Source organism: Lutjanus erythropterus, chromosome 18 (assembly GCF_056507025.1).
Source record: "Lutjanus erythropterus isolate fLutEry1 chromosome 18, fLutEry1.hap2, whole genome shotgun sequence".
NCBI classification, from domain to species: Eukaryota; Metazoa; Chordata; class Actinopteri; order Lutjaniformes; family Lutjanidae; genus Lutjanus; species Lutjanus erythropterus.
The window spans coordinates 31,435,745-31,452,840 of record NC_139334.1 but is presented as its reverse complement, the minus strand read 5'-3'; the positions used below and the strand labels follow the sequence as shown (position 1 = coordinate 31,452,840).

Here is a 17,096-nt window from a genome sequence, read left to right as displayed (position 1 = left end):
TAGGATTTCCAGTGTAGCCGTTGGATATCTACATAATGTCTATCCAGGCCAAGACGTCCTCTTCCATATGCTGGTCATTTTTTACAGTTGGATTAGTAACTTTAGACTCGAGACTGGAAGACAGACTGCATTTTGGCTAACCTCTATAAACACGTAATCGGCATTCAAATGCAGATAAATTTAAAAAGCTCATAAAAAGCTAAATCATCGTTGACAGTAGCAGATGATGATACATTAATACACCATTAATACATCTTTTACCATTGTACAATGAAGACAAGAAACAACAAAAGGTTTGACATGCAGCCAGGTTAAAACCTTGGTCATTCTGGATTCATGGTTGGTGCTTAAACAGCTGAGCTGGTAGTATTCCGGTTTATTTTTGCTGGATAATTTCAAACATTTTTATGTCTGCATTTTCTCGTCTGCAGGTTCCTGGAAACTTTCTAGAACCGGGTCTGGTAGACCTCCACCAGCTCAGTCCAGTCCCCACTGGTCCAGTGGCACCGCCACCAGATGACTCCTGGGAATGGGATGAAACAGATATGACAATCACAGAACCAGAGCCACAAGAAGTACGAGAACCCGACCTTACGCACAACCTCCCCACAGAACCAAATCTGCCTTCGGACAGCGTTCTGTCCAGTGGGAATCAACCCGAAAGGATCCTAACAGATGGCCCGGCCTCTCAGGGTCCTGAGATGATGTCCAGAATGAGGGATGGATCCTCATCAGAGGTTCAGCCCAATGTGACGTTGCAAACTCTTCCTCCTAACAACAACAACAACATCTACCAGGTGTACAGCCTCCATACTGTGGAACTATATAGACAGCCTCAGTTTCCTCACACTTCCTCCTTGCTGCACAAAACCAAATCAGGAAAACGGAAACAACACCTCCTGCTGAAGAGCCTGAGCAAGGACTCCTCATTCTCCTCTATCGAATCCCTTCCAGACCTCCTGGGAGGTTTGGTGTCAGACAGCCGAGGAGGAGATAAAATAGTTGGATGTCGCGATGGAGAGAGGGAGGGGGGCAGAGGAAGTGGCCAGTCAGTGAGCAGTCGAAGGTCAGAGAGTGAGAGCGGGATAGTTAGTGATACAGGAGAGACGACAGCAAACTCTGAAATCCAGGGAGAGGAAGAGGATCAGGGGGAAGAGGAGGAGGAGGACAGAGAGCGGAAGAAGGATGAAACTGTAGATGTAAGTCATTTGGCCCTGCATAAAGACAGTGTCACCAGGTGCAACCAAAGAAGCAAGACAGAAGAGAACAGAAAGGAGAACGGATGGACGAGGGAAGAAATCAGAAGAAACAAAGAAGAGGAGAAAAGGAAGAGGCACAGAAGGGGAGGAGGTGAGGCGGTTGAGATCCTAATCAACGGGCGTGGAATCCTGACTCCCGCTGACTCAGACTCTGACTTTGAGGTAGGAGGACTCGGTGTCAAGTCCTCCAAGCCCTTTATGACCCACAGTGACATCACAGAGTTCAAAGTTGACCAGTTTAACGGTCTGGAGACTCCTCCTGCTCTAAGCCGCCGGGCGTCGAGTCCAGTACTATCTCAGGGCTCCTCTCTAGAGTCCCTTCTGGCTCTAGGTGTGGAATTATTTCCCTCCAAAGACGTGCTGCATCGTAGCGCCTCTCTGGAGAGCTGCCTTGCTCCGTGTCGTAGTGCAGAAGGGGATACCGGAGGCAGCCTGGCCAGCCTGGGGGAGCTGGACCTGGGGCAGAGTGGAGAGGTTGATGGAGGTGAAACAGGAAAGCAGAAGAGCAGTGAAAATGTGCAAGGAGAACCGTCCTCAGGGGAGCTGAGCCGAAGAACCCTTGATCTCTTGAAACGCCTTGAGAACATCCAGAGTCCTCTGGCAGCAAAGATGACCCGCAGCGTTTCTGACATGACGCTTCGGAGCAGCTCCCCGCAGGGGAACAGGCTTCCTGCTTCACCTTCCCTTGGTGGTCGACATGCTCCCCTTTCTGGATTTCCAGGCTCTTCACGGAAAGGACCGCCATCCCTGATCAACGAAAGCTCAGCAACAGCATCACTAACAGAGCTGAGCAGCACTGAGGACTCATCTCTGGGGTCTGAAGATTTCGCTATGCTCAGAAATCAGCGCCACCATTTCCTGGATCCAGCCATGGCAGCCAATGCCAACTCAAGCTCTTACAGGAAACGCTGCCATGGAAACAACCGAGGAGGTCAAGGGATGGATGAAGCGGATGCAGCGAGTTTGAGCCTAGTGGTGAACGTCTCTTGCACATCAGCATGCACGGATGAAGATGAGGACGATAGTGACCTTCTGTCTTCCTCCACACTCACGCTCACTGAGGAGGAGCTCGGCGTTCGGGACGGAGAGGACGAAGAAGAGGAAAGGTTGAGCGGTGGCTCCTCTGGTAACGAGGATGATGAGGATGATGATGAAGAGGAGATGGAGGGGTCTTATGTCCTGGGGCTGGAGTACATGAAGAGGGAGCTGCAGACTTGGATCAGATCTCCGCGAACCTCGTCTTCCTCCTCGAAAACAGAAGCAGGCCTCCGGGATGAGCTGCAGTGTGGAACCACCCTCTCCTCCACCTTCAGCTCCCCCTCACAGAGCAACGAGCAGCACTGTTTTCTGAACCGCACAGCTGCAAAATTAATGGAAAACAACACTAACAGTGTCAACAACAAAACAAAGAGAGGTCATAAAGAAAAACAAGAAGAGGAGGAGAACCGGAGGAACGCAACAAGAAGCTACATCAGCCAGTTTGTGGACGATGTGGAGAATGGAAATGTGGACCAGAGCTGCTTAAAAGGGAAAGACGAGGACGACGAACTCCTCCGAGAGGAGTCGAGCGTGTTCACAAAGAAAGGAGAGTCACTGAGGGAAACGTATGTGTTTACCAAAACTGGGGAGACAGTCCGGGATGTCAGCGACTTGATTGCAAAAACAGAATCAAACTCAACAAAGCAGCTTCCTTCATCACCCTCCTGTGAGCTCCTCCCCTTCCTGTCCAAACGTGCTTCCTCTTTAGTGGGAGAGCTGAGAGGGGAGTTGCCTTGTCATAGCTCTTCGCTCCCGTCGCCTCCTTCCCTCTCACCCGTTGAGGACTGCAGATCCCACGATGCCTTGCACAGCAGCAGCAGGCCGGCAGCCGGGGGACGGAAGGCCATCACCATTCAGGAAAAGTTCAAGTTTTCATCCTTTGTGACGGAGGAGACGAAGAGGGAAGTTAGAGACAAAGAGTCATCCCTGCCTCCCAAAAGGAGGCACACTTCTCACTCCTCCTGCTGCAACCACCTTCCCTCCCCGTCCTTCCTCCCTCCACGCAGTGTGGACGAGGGCAAGAAGGAGAATGTGCATAACTTTGTGATGGAGATCATTGACATGACCTCACTGGCACGGAAGAGCAAAGAGAATCAGCCTGAAGCGCCGAACCAGACCGATGACAACGGGTCCATCGCAGACCAGGGCCCTGCATCACTGACACAGATCAGAGACAAGGTACGGAATTAATGCTAAAAATTACAAACTCCAGTTTGAAAATATGGTACAATAATCAGCCGATAATGGATTTCATTACCAAGAAACCACATGCAAATTGTTAAAAACCTAATTAAACATAAATTAAAATAACAATCAAATTATTGAATATTTTTGGAGATGCAACAGTTGAAGTCCTGTTTGACCTCATCTATTCTGTACATTTTGAGGACAAATGAATTCAAAAGTAGCAAAAAAGTTATTTCAGTTCGCTGTTCACTGAGTTGAATTAATTCAATAAATCGCATCACAGATCATAACTTTTAGGATGTAATGACGAATTTTTTCAGTATCTCTTGCAAGTGAAGTAATCTAAAAGCTAATCAGTTTTCAGTCTTCATTTTATTTCTGAAAAGAAAAAATAAATCAGGCAAAGAATGTCTGTCCTCTTGTAAGTGTAAAATATAAATACATATTTTGCAGTATTTTCTATTGCTAAATCATGTAGACGCAAGTTAACTTTTTCAAAACTCTTCACACATGCACAAATACTTCTCAGGATCATTGTGTACCCAAACAACAATGTCATATATAGACCATCAGACAAATATCAATCGTTTACTGATTGATAAAGTTCACCAACAACAGGCAGCATTAGAATTAGTTTCACTTTTGTCTGTGTAAAGGAATGTTTTATAGACTATTTATCTATTTAGCAGAAAACCAAGATTCATTTTAAAGCTACAAAATGTAACATTTCCACGTTAAAATGTTTAAAACTCAAGACCTATGTTATATTTTGTTAAGTTATGTACTTGTATCATCCCAGATGTTTCCAGCAATGTTCAAACACAGAGAAATAAATCACATATTTAAGTTAACAGTGCGTTTCCTGTTCACCGTTGCTTGATAATGGCTATAACTTATGAGAAAACACAGGATAAGTCAGATAAACCAGTGTTTGAGGGAGTCAGCGAATGTGACTAAACGTAATGTAAATAAAACTAAGTCATGTTGGATAGATTTTCATCAACTGTGAGGAAAACAACCCCATGACCCCCACTTTTAATGTGAGGGCGACTGCTAGCAGCAGACTTTATATATTGTGCATTTAAGGTCACCTCTTTATTGTTTGGATTGTGCAGTTATATATACAGTATATGTCACAGGGATGAATCAGCAGTGGTACAAATTCCTTTTGTTGCTGTTTCTGTACAGCAATTCTGAGTGCACAAAATGAAAGTAAAGTAATTTGAGTAATTTTACACAAAATATTTGTATAGAATAGCTAGAGATACTGAAATACAACAGAGCTAGTCTTCTGCTTTTGGCCATAGGTTTCACCAAGTGGCACCCTCTGTCCTTTCTTATTAGCCTGGGAAAGAGTATTTTTGCATGTCTGATCCATCCCTGGCAATCTTCTGCAGAAATGTCCAGGCATCAAGCATTCATTGTGTCCATGAGGGACATCTGATCATGCAGCTGGCGGTCATAAATTCTCCACCTGCATGAGAAAAAGTGAGCAAAGTAGAAGAAAAAGTGACCCCATTCTGAGGTACACCATGTTTGGGATTCTGCCTCATTTGCCCCATGAGGTCTTTGATAGACGTCATCAGGGTATAAAAACAGGCACTCATTGTCGAATTATTACAGTAGTTGGTAAAGATATGCAAACTGAAGAGTAAATACAGAGTTTTGGTGATGGTTGAGTTTGTTTGAGAAAAGATTTCATGAAATTAAATGTATTTTGTGCGAAAGCAATGAAAAGTGATCCACAGTTAGCTTCTACTGAGCTGACTCAACTCGTACAGTCATGTGACTTAGCATTTGTTGGGGGAAAAAAAGCAGTGTTACCTTTGTTAAAATACAAATATTAATCAACTATATACATATATCCAAAATAAGGGCACAAATCCAAGGCAGTACAGGTTAATTATATATCACACAAAAAGAATTAAAGTTTAAATAAAGTTGCATGAAACGAAAATATAATGCAGGAGTTATACTAAGATTTATCATAATCATTTCCTTATCGTCCTGTATTTGAATCTGAATGTTGTTATTCAAAACTAATTAGGTCAAATCGGTTTTAATGCAACACTAAAAACTGTCTCAGAGGGCTTTACAGTCTGTAACACCGACTGTTTTTGTCCAGTGAATCAGATAACAAAAAACTTACAACAAGTCAAACCAACAAAAACATCTCTACAAACTTTCTCCTTCCTCCTCCTTCAGGTCCTCGAACACTCCCACCGGCCTCTCCACCTGCGTAAGGGAGACTTCTACTCCTACCTGTCTCTCTCCTCCCATGACAGCGACTGTGGCGAGGTCAGCCAGTGCTCCGAGGACAAGAGCTCCACTCCGGTGCCCTACAGCATCCCAACGAACGTCACGCCGACACAAGGCCTCCGCAGCCCGAGCCCCGAGCTGTTCACGAGCACCAGGCAGCAAATATCGCCCTCCAACTCGCCTCCATCTTCCAAACAATCCAAGAACAACTTCTGTGCCCTTGATTTGAAGTCTGCCGAAACTAACGGGGCTGCGACCAGTGAAGAGTCGACTAACCCAGCGCTATCTCTGCCCCCGAGCCCTGACATCAGGGATGAGGAGACCCTGTTTGCAGCCTGTACGGAGGAGGTCTACCTGGGCCCACCACTCTGCTACAGCATGGCGCTCACCAAGAAACCTCGACGGCTCTTAATGAAGGAAAATTTGGAGCATTTGTCCTCCCCTGACCCTGGCTATGAACCGAACAACAGTCTGCCTTACTTGCCTGATAGTCATCAATATTTGTCTGAAGAGGGGCCTGGTTCCAAACCAGTTGACAGTCTGAGCTACCTGTCCCCCTCAAAGGAGTCTATGTTGGACAAAAACCAGGATCACCTGTATTTCCAAGCATCCAGTCCCACAGAGGAGACACGGCACTCCTTCTCTCCTCTCCTGGAGCCTTGTTACAGCTCACTCTCCACCTCCTCGCCCTCGAATGGCGTCTCTGCCTCTCTCCAGGGGCCCCGCTCCAAACCAGAAGATGACAACCCTTCCTCTCCTCCTCTCATGTCCTCTGGCGCCGAGCAAGAGAAGCGAGGTGAGGACCCGTACCTCCTCTGTGATGTCGCTGGAGGAGAAGTCGTGGCCGCTGCGAGTGTCAGCGCGCCGCAGGAGGAGAGGAGTCGTAATGAGGGGCCTCCTTATCTTAATCCCCGGGCGCGTGTCGCCCCGATAGACTCCTCCGCAGCCGAATGTTTGGCAGATACTAAAACGCTTGAATCCAATATGGGCGCCGTAATGACCAAGATAAGTGTCTGCAGCTCCGCTACAAATCCCTCAAAAGAGCCAGCCGCCACCGCCACGCGTATTAATCCCAAAATTAACTGCTCGGCGATGAGAGAGGCAGATAGGGAGGAGGGGGAGCAGCGAGGAGAGGTGGATACTCGGCGGGTGAAGCAGGAGGAGAAGGGGAGGAGAGGGCGGAGCGGCTCGCAGCAGGAAGCGAAGACAGCAGCGGAGAAGCAGGTTAGTGTTCCACGTATTAGCCTGATCTGCTATCTCAGGACATTATACAGGGCCTTGATACTGCACTTCACCTCTCTACTCCAGGTATTAGTCCGAGCCGAGCCCCTCAGTGGGTATGAATGTAATGAGGCCGGTGTGCGTTTCTCTCATTTCCATTTCTAAGGCCGGACGGACGTGAGGGGTGCTGATACGCATAACCTCCCCTCTCATCCTCCTCATCCTCCTCCTCCTTACCCTCTCTCCTCTACACTGCTCACTCTCATCCTCTTCTTTTTTCTCATCTCATTTCCTCATCCTCACCTTTCTCTTCATTTACTCTTCCTCATCGTCATCTACTCCAACCATATTTCTCTTCCTCCTTCACTTCTCGTCCTCTGTTTTTCCTCATGCTTCTTTCCTCCACTCCCCATCTTCTTTCACCCAGCTTTCTTTTTCTCCTCTTCCTCTCCTCCTTTTTTCATCATCTCCTCCCTTTCTCCTTCTCCTCTTCTCCTCACCTGTACTTTCTCTTTCCATTCTCTCTCCATTTGTTCTCCTCCCAACATCCTCTCATCTTCCTCTCTTTCTGCACAATCTTAGAAATAAGTGTTCTTCCTGAAGGGCTGAGGTTCTACCCAGAAGCATTTGCTTCTGAAGAACCCTATTTTGAAGAAAGGGTTTGTGAGAGGTTCTTTGTACAACTAAGGATTGCACAAAGAACATTTTTCTTCCAGAGAATGCCTGGGTGGGTTCTTAGAAGGTGGAGCCATTCAATCATAGAGGGGTTCTCTGCAGAACATTTCGTATGGGATTCTGGGTGACTCGTTTCACAGATGGTTCTAGGTATAACCCTTTATGTTGGGTTCTTGGTAGAACTTTATGAAAGGATTCCAAGTGGGTCCTTTGTAAAAGGTTCTACCAGGAACCAAAAAGGGTTCTCCTATGTGGACAAGCTGAAGAACCCTTTATATTTCTAGTTAGCACTTGTATTCCTATGAGTGCAGGTATCCCTCCTTTCTCTTTTTCACCACCTCCTCTTCCTCCATCCTCCTCCTCCTCCTCCTCTTCGTACCCCCTCCTCCTCCCCTTCCTCCTCCTCCTCTTCCCCTCTTCTCCTCCTCTTCCTCCCTCCTCCTCCTCTTCATCCCCCCTCCTCCACCTCTTCCTCCCTCCTCCTCCTCTTCGTCCCCCCTCCTCCTCCTCTTCCTCCTCTTCGTCCCCCCTCCTCCTCCTCTTCCCCCCTCCTCCTCCTCTTCCTCCCTCCTCCTCCTCTTCATCCCCCCTCCTCCACCTCTTCCTCCCTCCTCCTCCTCTTCGTCCCCCCTCCTCCTCCTCTTCCTCCTTCCTCCTCTTCGTCCCCCCTCCTCTTCCTCTTCCTCCTCTTCGTGCCCCCTCCTCCTCCTCTTCCCCCCTCCTCCTCCTCTTCCTCCCTCCTCCTCTTCTTCATCCCTCCTCCTCCACCTCTTCCTCCCTCCTCCTCCTCCTCTTCGTCCCCCCTCCTCCTCTGCCTCGTCCCCCTCTCCTCCCTCAGGTGTTAATGGAAGGGGGATTTGCAGACTTCTCAGTTTTTTAGTTAAAAGGTTAAGGTCCACAGAACAACATCAGCATAATTACTATCAGTCAGATTTCATTAGGATTCATCAGCTAAGAGCCTTCCTCGTCCCGCAGTGATCGTTCAATTCATTTCATCGCTGAATTAGCGTGTTTGTGCTCTTTTTAAGTTTTCTATTTCCTTATGCAAATGAGTTTGGCATTTTTTACCATCTCTGCAACCTTGCTACCTCCTCTGTTTATCAACTTTTACTCTCTTACAGGAACACGGCTCAGCTGAAGAGCTTGTTTCATTTCTGATCTAGAGCAGAGTGGCTTGTAGTTGTTTTTCACACAGTGCATGTTAATGTGGGATACATGTCCTCTGCGCTATTTAAAGTGTGGTACTGCTTTTAAAGCACCATAAAACAAATACACATTAATTAGTTTTCAGGTGGTTGATCAGAATAATAACTCTGGCTTTCCAAATTATCTAATAGATGGTGCAACCGTTTCCACAAGGCCAAGAATACAATATATCAGCAAGACTAAGAGACACTGGTGGCACCTCCATGCTGCAATGTCACGTCCAACAGAAGTAAAGTGCTGGAGAAAATGAACACATTTATTGATTAAGGGTTGGGTCACAACAGAAAAAACTCTGACCAAAATTAATGAATCTATTAGCCCACCAAGGCTAAGCTAATTTTGAACATTGCTTTATTATGGAGTACTTTATCATGGTTTAAGACGTAAATTGGCAGCTCTAACCAATTGGTGACTGTCTTATGGTGCTGGTCATGAGGAAATAGTAACACATCATATTAGCATTGTCACACTAATCAGTTTTATTTAGCTAACTCTGTTCTGCTGTAATATAAACAGTTCTGCAGCAGTGATAAACAATGTTTTGTAGCATGACACAAGATTGAATGGTACCCATACAGTTAGCCAACAAGCAAGCTAGCCTTGTAATGGGTAGTTGGCTTACTGGAAACATGCCAGCTAGCTTTGTGAACGTTTTTGGGCTAGTACTGGCAGTTCTTCACCTAGCTTTCACCGCTACAATTTTAGCAAAGATGTGTTGAATTTTGCCATCTCATGCTCTGGTATTATGCACTAAAGTAACCAATGTTAAAGCACTAAAGTAAAATTGCCGTAACAAAAAACATGCTTCATGCTAAATATTTGCAAATTTCAAATATGCTAAATATCAGCATGTAAGCTGACAGTGCTTTTCTTTCTGTGGTATGTCCAAAGCAACTCCAAACTGTTAGCCAACAAGCTAGCAAGCTTTTTAACTGGTAGTTAGCTGAGGTTTAAGCCAACTAGCTTGGTGAGCCTTTTGGGTTAGTAGCTAACTGACAGTAGCCTCCTTTACCTTCACTAATATACTAATAATGGCCCTACCAGATGAAGTCAGTACTAAAGAGGTCACAGTCCCAAGTGACCCAAATCGTTAGTCAACAACATAGCTAACTTCCTTAAATCAGCTAGCTTAGTGAGCTTTTTGGGCTAGTACTCCAAGAAGCTCCAGCACCGCTTTTTAGCTAGGTCACCTTAAATTTTGCTGTGTCAAACTGTAAAAGTAATTTTAACTGAACTAAACCAAGATTGTAAACTGGGTAAACATTAGCATGTTAGCACTGTTAGGCTTAAACTTTAAAGACCACGACTGTGAGCTGCTAAAGTAGCTATAAGTCTCAGATGTTTTTCTTATCGTTGCTTAGTTGCTTTCTTAATAATGATGGTTAGAAAACCACATTCACAAACAATGAAAAACAAACAAGCAAAGCAAACCAAAACAAAAACAAAACAACAGGATGACTCTCCAAACCTGCAGCAGCATTTCTGCCCTGATGTGTGATAGTTTCCTAATTAGCTTCTAAATTCATTAAAAGGGCGGCAAACAAAAGAAAATCCAAAGATGGGGGTAGATGTTCCTCCTCTACGTTGGCATGTATGTGTGCATGTAAGCATGACTACATATGCATGTGTGTGTCTGTGTTTATGTGTGTGTAAATTTGTAGCATGGGTGGATGTATGGGGAGGGATAATAGCTACACAAGTCTTTACAAAGCGATTAGTTGTGAACCAATTAAGAGAGCGGGGTGGAGCGGGGGAGAGAATTGTTTTCGGCCTGATGCTCGTTGTTTTAATTTGCAACTTTTCATCAGTTTGGGCTCAAAGAAAGAACAAGCCGATTAGAACACAAAGACAAACAACGTTTCAGCCCGATAATGCCGTTTTGATTTATTCTTCTCTCCCTTTTCTTGTTTGTCTCTCTCCTTTACTCGCGCTCTCGCCATCCATCGCCACCCCCTCCCACCCCTCTCAGTGTTGAAAAGAAAAGAATAAAGTGGAACATTGTTTTCTCGTTCTCAGCTCTATCCTGTATTTGCCTTCATGTGATGAAATAATTTCTCTGTGGTTTTCTTGTTTCTTTTTCCTTTGCAAACCTTTTCTGTATTTCTTTTCATCGATACCTTTTCATTTCTGTTCCATTCATTCCTCTCTTTCTTTCTTGTTTATGTGTTTTCTCAGGTGAGCTCTCAGTCAGCGGTACATCACGCCAACAGAACAGCGCCAGGGCGGAGCCAAGCATCTGTGAGACCGCCCACCTTGAGGACGGGGACAGTCAGGGTGAGTTAACACGCGCAGCTCTGTGGTTTCATCCATCACTGGAGGTGTTTTTTTTAGACTCTGTTTAGTTGTGTGATTACTGCATTGGAGATTATGTCGTCATGTCACAGTCTGCCAAACCAATCACAGAAAGTCAGAAGTCAAAACAAAACAAAGACTTACACCAAATTTGCAACTCAAACTGTGATTTCAGCTCGAGTTTCACTGATCAGAACAAACACTTACTTCACATACTTTTTGTGACTCATGAAAAACTATGCAGGGGCCCTGCTGCAAACTTAGTGACACTTTTCACTTTATCGGGTTCTTCCTTGGTCCATGCTGCACCCTTCCACAAACTTTAATGAAAATCAGGCCACTAGTTTTTTTGTAATCCTGCTGATAAACAGACAAACAAAGCAACAAACAAATTAAACCAAAAACATAACCTCCTTGGTGGAAGTTGATCCCAGTTCTCACTGTTGTGCGCTGTGGTATCATCAGTATCTGCTCCTACAACATTAACAAGGTAAACAAAAAGTCAGAGATATAAAGAATCTCTGGAGTAAAACATAAAATTAACTTGTTCTTCAACCTTCAGCGTCTCCTTTGGTTTGTGTTTCATGGAATTATTTTTCTTAAGTAGCATCTTGCACAAAGCTTAGGAGACACTGATGTTGATATTTTTCTGTCCTTAGTCTGTCTCACTGGACATGGACTGTGGGTATAAGCCTGCCATTGGTCGCCTGTTTAAGGTGGCATCTGCTATCTGCATTTTCAAAGTCTCTGTTGCTATGGGAGACAAAAAATACCTCCAAGCTAGCAACCTTTGTGCTGAAAAAAGCAAATTAGCATCTGGTCGCTAACAGTGTGGACATAAACAAGCTAACAGCTCGCAGAACTCTCAACATGTAAACGTTCCACCAGAACAAGTTTACCCTGACTTTACTTTGCAGGGACACCGTTGCTACACCCTGGGCTTAGCTCCGCCCAAGATGACTGTGATTGGTTTAAAGAAATACAAACCGGCTGTAGTGTTTTAACCCGCTTTAGAATAATAATAATAATGATGTGTGGAGCCAGACCTGTTAATTCACATGAATTATTGTATCAATCTAATAACTGTCTGTTGCTACAGTGATCCAGGCTGAACATGAACAGTGAATTTATTCTGGTTTTCATCATATTTTCTATTTTTAAACTCAAATCATACAAGAAAGCTGCAGAACACGAACAAAGGCCATCACTGACACAATCTGTGTGTGTGTGTGTGTGTGTGCGCGCGTGTGTGTGTGTGATGTGTGTGTGTGATGTGGCCACCCTATGGGTGCCTCCAGGGCTAAGCAAAACCTACTGCCCCCATACTCCAAACACACACACACACACACACACACACACACACACACACACACACACACACACACACACACCACACACACGCACACACACACCTGAGGGCAGGGCATGAGAGTCCAGGTAGAAGCTCTGACAGCCCAACAGCTGCAGGTTAGACAGACATGTTGTTCACACACACACACACACCAGAGGACAAACCTGCACACACACTCATAAGCAAAGAAATACACACATGAAAGTGCAAAATCAAGCTCAGTGTACACACACACACACACACACACACACGACACATGTAAACCCACGACAAAGGACACACACACACGCGCACACACATCCTATCGGTGATGCGTACAGCTGGTCCTGACCCCCATGGCGTGCCCCAGTCTATCCCACCTGTTCACACACACACACACACACACACACACACACACTGTACACACTCACGTAGACACAGGTGCAATTAAAGCAATCGTGAATGCGGCTCATGATGTGCTCTGTGACCCAGACAGCAGAGGGTCTGCAGCAAAACACACAGGAGAGTGTGTGTATGTGTGTGTGTGTGTGTGTGTGTGTTTTCAGGATTCCTCACTGACTCATATTTGGAAGGTTTCATAGAAACAGAAAACGACTGAATATGTGATACACACACACACACACACACACACACACACACACACACACACACACACACACACACACACACACACAGGGGGAAACAGTGTGAGCAGAGTGGAGAATAAACTGTACAGAACAGGAGACGACACAGGCAATAATTATAACAATATATCTAACTGGACGAGGATGATACTAAAAGAAATCAAATTAAATGTTTTAAAAATACGCCACTATAATTTGTAAGAGAGTGGAGATGAATATATTAATATAAAACCAGGATGTAACAGAAAAGAACAGAACAACAGCTACAAGAACAGAATAAATACACATTATATTAAGAAAACAGGTATAAACAACATTAATAGTCAAAGGGGAAAATCAAATTTGCAGAAAGAACAACAATATTTTAACATTTAATCAGAAAGTATTACATCTATTTATCCATATATGGAGCTCTTGTGTGTTTTGAACAGCAAGTCTTTTCTTGGGGTTTGTAGATGAAAAATGTAGGATATCATCAAACGTCTACCTTACAGTGACCATATAATGCTAATCTTCACCTTCATACCTATATTGGAATAGATTTACAGGCTATAAACACATTATTTTTCTCATACTCTCCATAGCTGCAGCATTTCTATTTGCCTTCTGTGTGAAACAGTGTGTTGTATCTCTTGTCTCCCCCCCTCCCTGAAGCTCAGTCACCTCTGACTGGTCAGCACTGCAGCTTACAGCTCTGCTGGTGTTTGCAGCCTGGAATCACTGTAACCAAATCCAGCTGCACTTCTATTGTGAACATCACCACAGTATCTGCTTCTACACCGAAACCCACACGTGTTCGAGCAGGAATCTGCTCCGTGTTTGCCTCAGTCTCACTGATGTTACAGCTTTATGGTCTAGCTGCTGGATGTTAATCCAGGTTTTGCTACTTTTCCTGCATTTTGACTGTTTCTTTTTCACACATTGCTACATCGTTACCTTCAGGGCACATCTATCAACTAAATTTACTTACAGCAGTAGCACACACATACGCACAACAAAGCTAGGTAACTGGCAACGAGCACTGTTCTCTTTATTCACAGTATGTTGAACTAAAAGGCTCAAAGGAACCAACATGTTTGTGGAAATGTAAAAATGATCATGTTTTGGTGGACTATCGCAGGCCACAGGAGGCCACCAACATGGAACATTTGGTAGCCACAGGTCATGGTTAATGTCGAATCCTGTTAACGTTCACATAGTTTCTCTTGACTGTCCCTCATATTACAACATCTGTCCAACATCGCCCCGGCCTGTGGGAACACAGCCACGTTAACCACAATATGCTAACACCAAGTTTCACAGGCTAGCCTACAAAATCAACAGTAAAACAACATAAAACATGGCAAAACTTTGTTTTGTTTCAAGTTGGGTCACAGAGAGCCAATATCAGTCCATCCTTTAATGTGCATTATGACCAGCACTCAGTTGTAAAGCTGTCCATAATAAAATGGTTAGAATATTTAAAAACGTAAAGCACGGGAAAATCCCACAAAGAATATCATAACATGGCCACGTTTCATTTGTCATTTAGTCACTGTTAACAGCAGCAAAATGAATTGAAGAGAGTGACCAACATTTAAAAAGCTCTCTCTCTCTCTCTCTCTCTCTCTCTCTCTCTGTCCATGCAGAGACTACCTGTGTTGGGAGCAGGAACCTCCAGGGTCCAGCTGTAAGGGAACTCTCTCCATCTCCTCCCCGCTGAGCTGATCTCTCTCCTTGGCTTCGTCTTTCCGGCTTCCTCCCGCCTCCGCTCTTTCTGCTCCTGGAGCCTTTCACCCCCCTGACCTCCCAAATCTCACTGCTGTTACTGAACGGATCGTTCAGAAACTGGACTGAAAATTCATCCGGCAGTTTCAGGATCACCGAACAAATTATTTAAACTTTTGATCAGATCCGAACTTTTCACAGTTTAAATGAGTCTGATTTCAGGGTTGAACTTACTCATATAACACAGTTCGATGTAATTAAGAGGAAGATTTAACAGATAAACCAAGAAAATTACGTTAACATGACATCCAACAACCATTTAAATGTGATTATCAAATTGGAACAATACAATATATTGAGTTTATGATCCAGCGGTTTCAGGATGGATATGAAGTGTCTGGTTAAAAAGAATTTATTGCTGTTCTGAAAGGAGAATCTATTAGTTTTCAGCAGCTGTAGAGATATTTCACTTCAGAGTCGTATTTATTACATAAGATTGGGCTAAAAAAGGGGGGAAAAACTCTCCTGTCAAAATGTCTCTTTCCATCTTTACAAAAGCAGCCCAGAATCAGCTTCATCTTTTTATTAATTCATTTTTGTTAATGACTTTTTGAGCATGTTTTGGTGCGTCATGGATAAAGAGGTCAGACAAAACCACTTGAACTTTTGATCTGTGCCGATGCAGAAAGCCACACTCGTCTGGCATTTCAAGCAGGAACAAATAAAACACCAAGAATTCAAGAATTAGAAAGTCTGAGTCAGCTGTGGATGTGAGCGACATGGACAAACGGTGATGGACGTCGCAGGTTTGCTGTGAGCACCCTGTTATCTAATATACACGCACTGTTAAAACTGTATGCTGCAGTGTTCGTAGCACACGTAGCATGTTCACGTCCTCAAAGTAACACTTGGTCTGTGTCTATAAACGATGTCAGTATTCATAATCTGTCGCTGTGACCTGGTCCAACTCAGTAGATCTCTTCACAGTTGTAGCTGTGGTAGAAACTCGTCATCCTGTAGTATCAGCACAACAACGCAGCCTGTGAGTTATCTGTGTTGTAGGAATCACACAGCCACACAGCCTCTGTAATCTGAAAAAGTAAACTAAATTTGTAAGCTACCATGAAGAAATTTAAAGGGCGGTTAGAGATGCAAAAGTCTGTAGAAGCTGAGTCAGTGTTAGTAAAAGCTACAGATATTATGTCTGCACTTTTCAAACCTTTTCATGTGTCATTTAATGCAGTTTAGTTTGGCATATTTTATGAGTTTTGGACGTGGTAAAAATAGTCGGGGCATTCGTCATCATGGTAAACTTTACCATGATTACATTGAGAAATAGTCACAGTTTGGTTAGGTTTAGGCAACAAAACTACTTGGTTATATTGAGGAAAAGTTTGCGGTTTAGGTCAAAATAAATGGTAATTACGTAAGTTACGTACAAGACTAATAACTGCTTAATTTTTGCCAGTGACCTTTGTCGTCACATGTTCAATGGTTGCAGTTTGGTTAGGTTTAGGCACCAAAACTACTTGTTTAGATTTAGGCAAAGACCATGTTAGGATCATGTTACGTAAGTTAAGTTACGTGCGAGACGAATTACTATTTAATTATTTGTAAAATACCAATGACATGTGTACCTAACCTTCGGTTGCAGTTTGGTTAGGTTTAGGCACCAAACCTTTTTGGTTAGGTTAAGTTAAAGATTGCGGTTTGAGTTAAACGTGACGTAAGTTAAGCACGTCAGATAAGTTAACGTAACGCACTGTTGACTTTTGTTTTTACACAAACTGTAGTCTCCTGGGTGAAGGTCCTGAGTTTCTGTGACTCAACCATCCAACCAAACTTCCTCCCTACTTGGACTTTCTCACTCTTTACATTATGTCACCTGACATTTTTTTTAATTGATGATATTTGCACATAAAACGACACGCCAACTCTGCATAAGTCAGCACAGACTGAATGTTGTGAAATGACACGTGAAAAGCCCCCCCGCCCCCCCCAAAAAAGCGTTGTGATATTCTGTAAAATGACTTATGATATTGCCATTTTTCTCCATCAGGTGAGACCAGGCTGTGTTAAAAACAAAAAAAAAGAAACACTTTTGCATTAGCTTTGTTTGAACTCTATTGTGATCAAATACACATTTTTGCAAGATACGAAAAGGGCAAGAAGTTGTATTGCACTGTATTTATAGATGCTAAAACTTCAAAAACTCAACCTTAATATCATGACTGTAAAGCAATACTGAGGACGGTAAATCATTACCAACTATCAAAC

General features: G+C 44.0%; 1 protein-coding gene across 1 annotated transcript in view; it reads left to right on the top strand.

The window, feature by feature from the left end:
- akap6 (A kinase (PRKA) anchor protein 6) overlaps nt 1-16,815 on the top strand; it is a 219,611-nt gene extending 202,796 nt beyond the window's left edge. The window contains exons 19-22 of the mRNA XM_084741771.1: nt 432-3,476; nt 5,691-6,968; nt 11,022-11,120; nt 14,741-16,815. Of these exons, the coding sequence (XP_084597897.1) occupies nt 432-3,476; nt 5,691-6,968; nt 11,022-11,120; nt 14,741-14,785 (4,467 nt within the window). The 3' untranslated portion in view covers nt 14,786-16,815. The remainder of the gene's footprint in view (nt 1-431; nt 3,477-5,690; nt 6,969-11,021; nt 11,121-14,740) is intronic.
- Nucleotides 16,816-17,096: the final 281 nt, after the last annotated feature.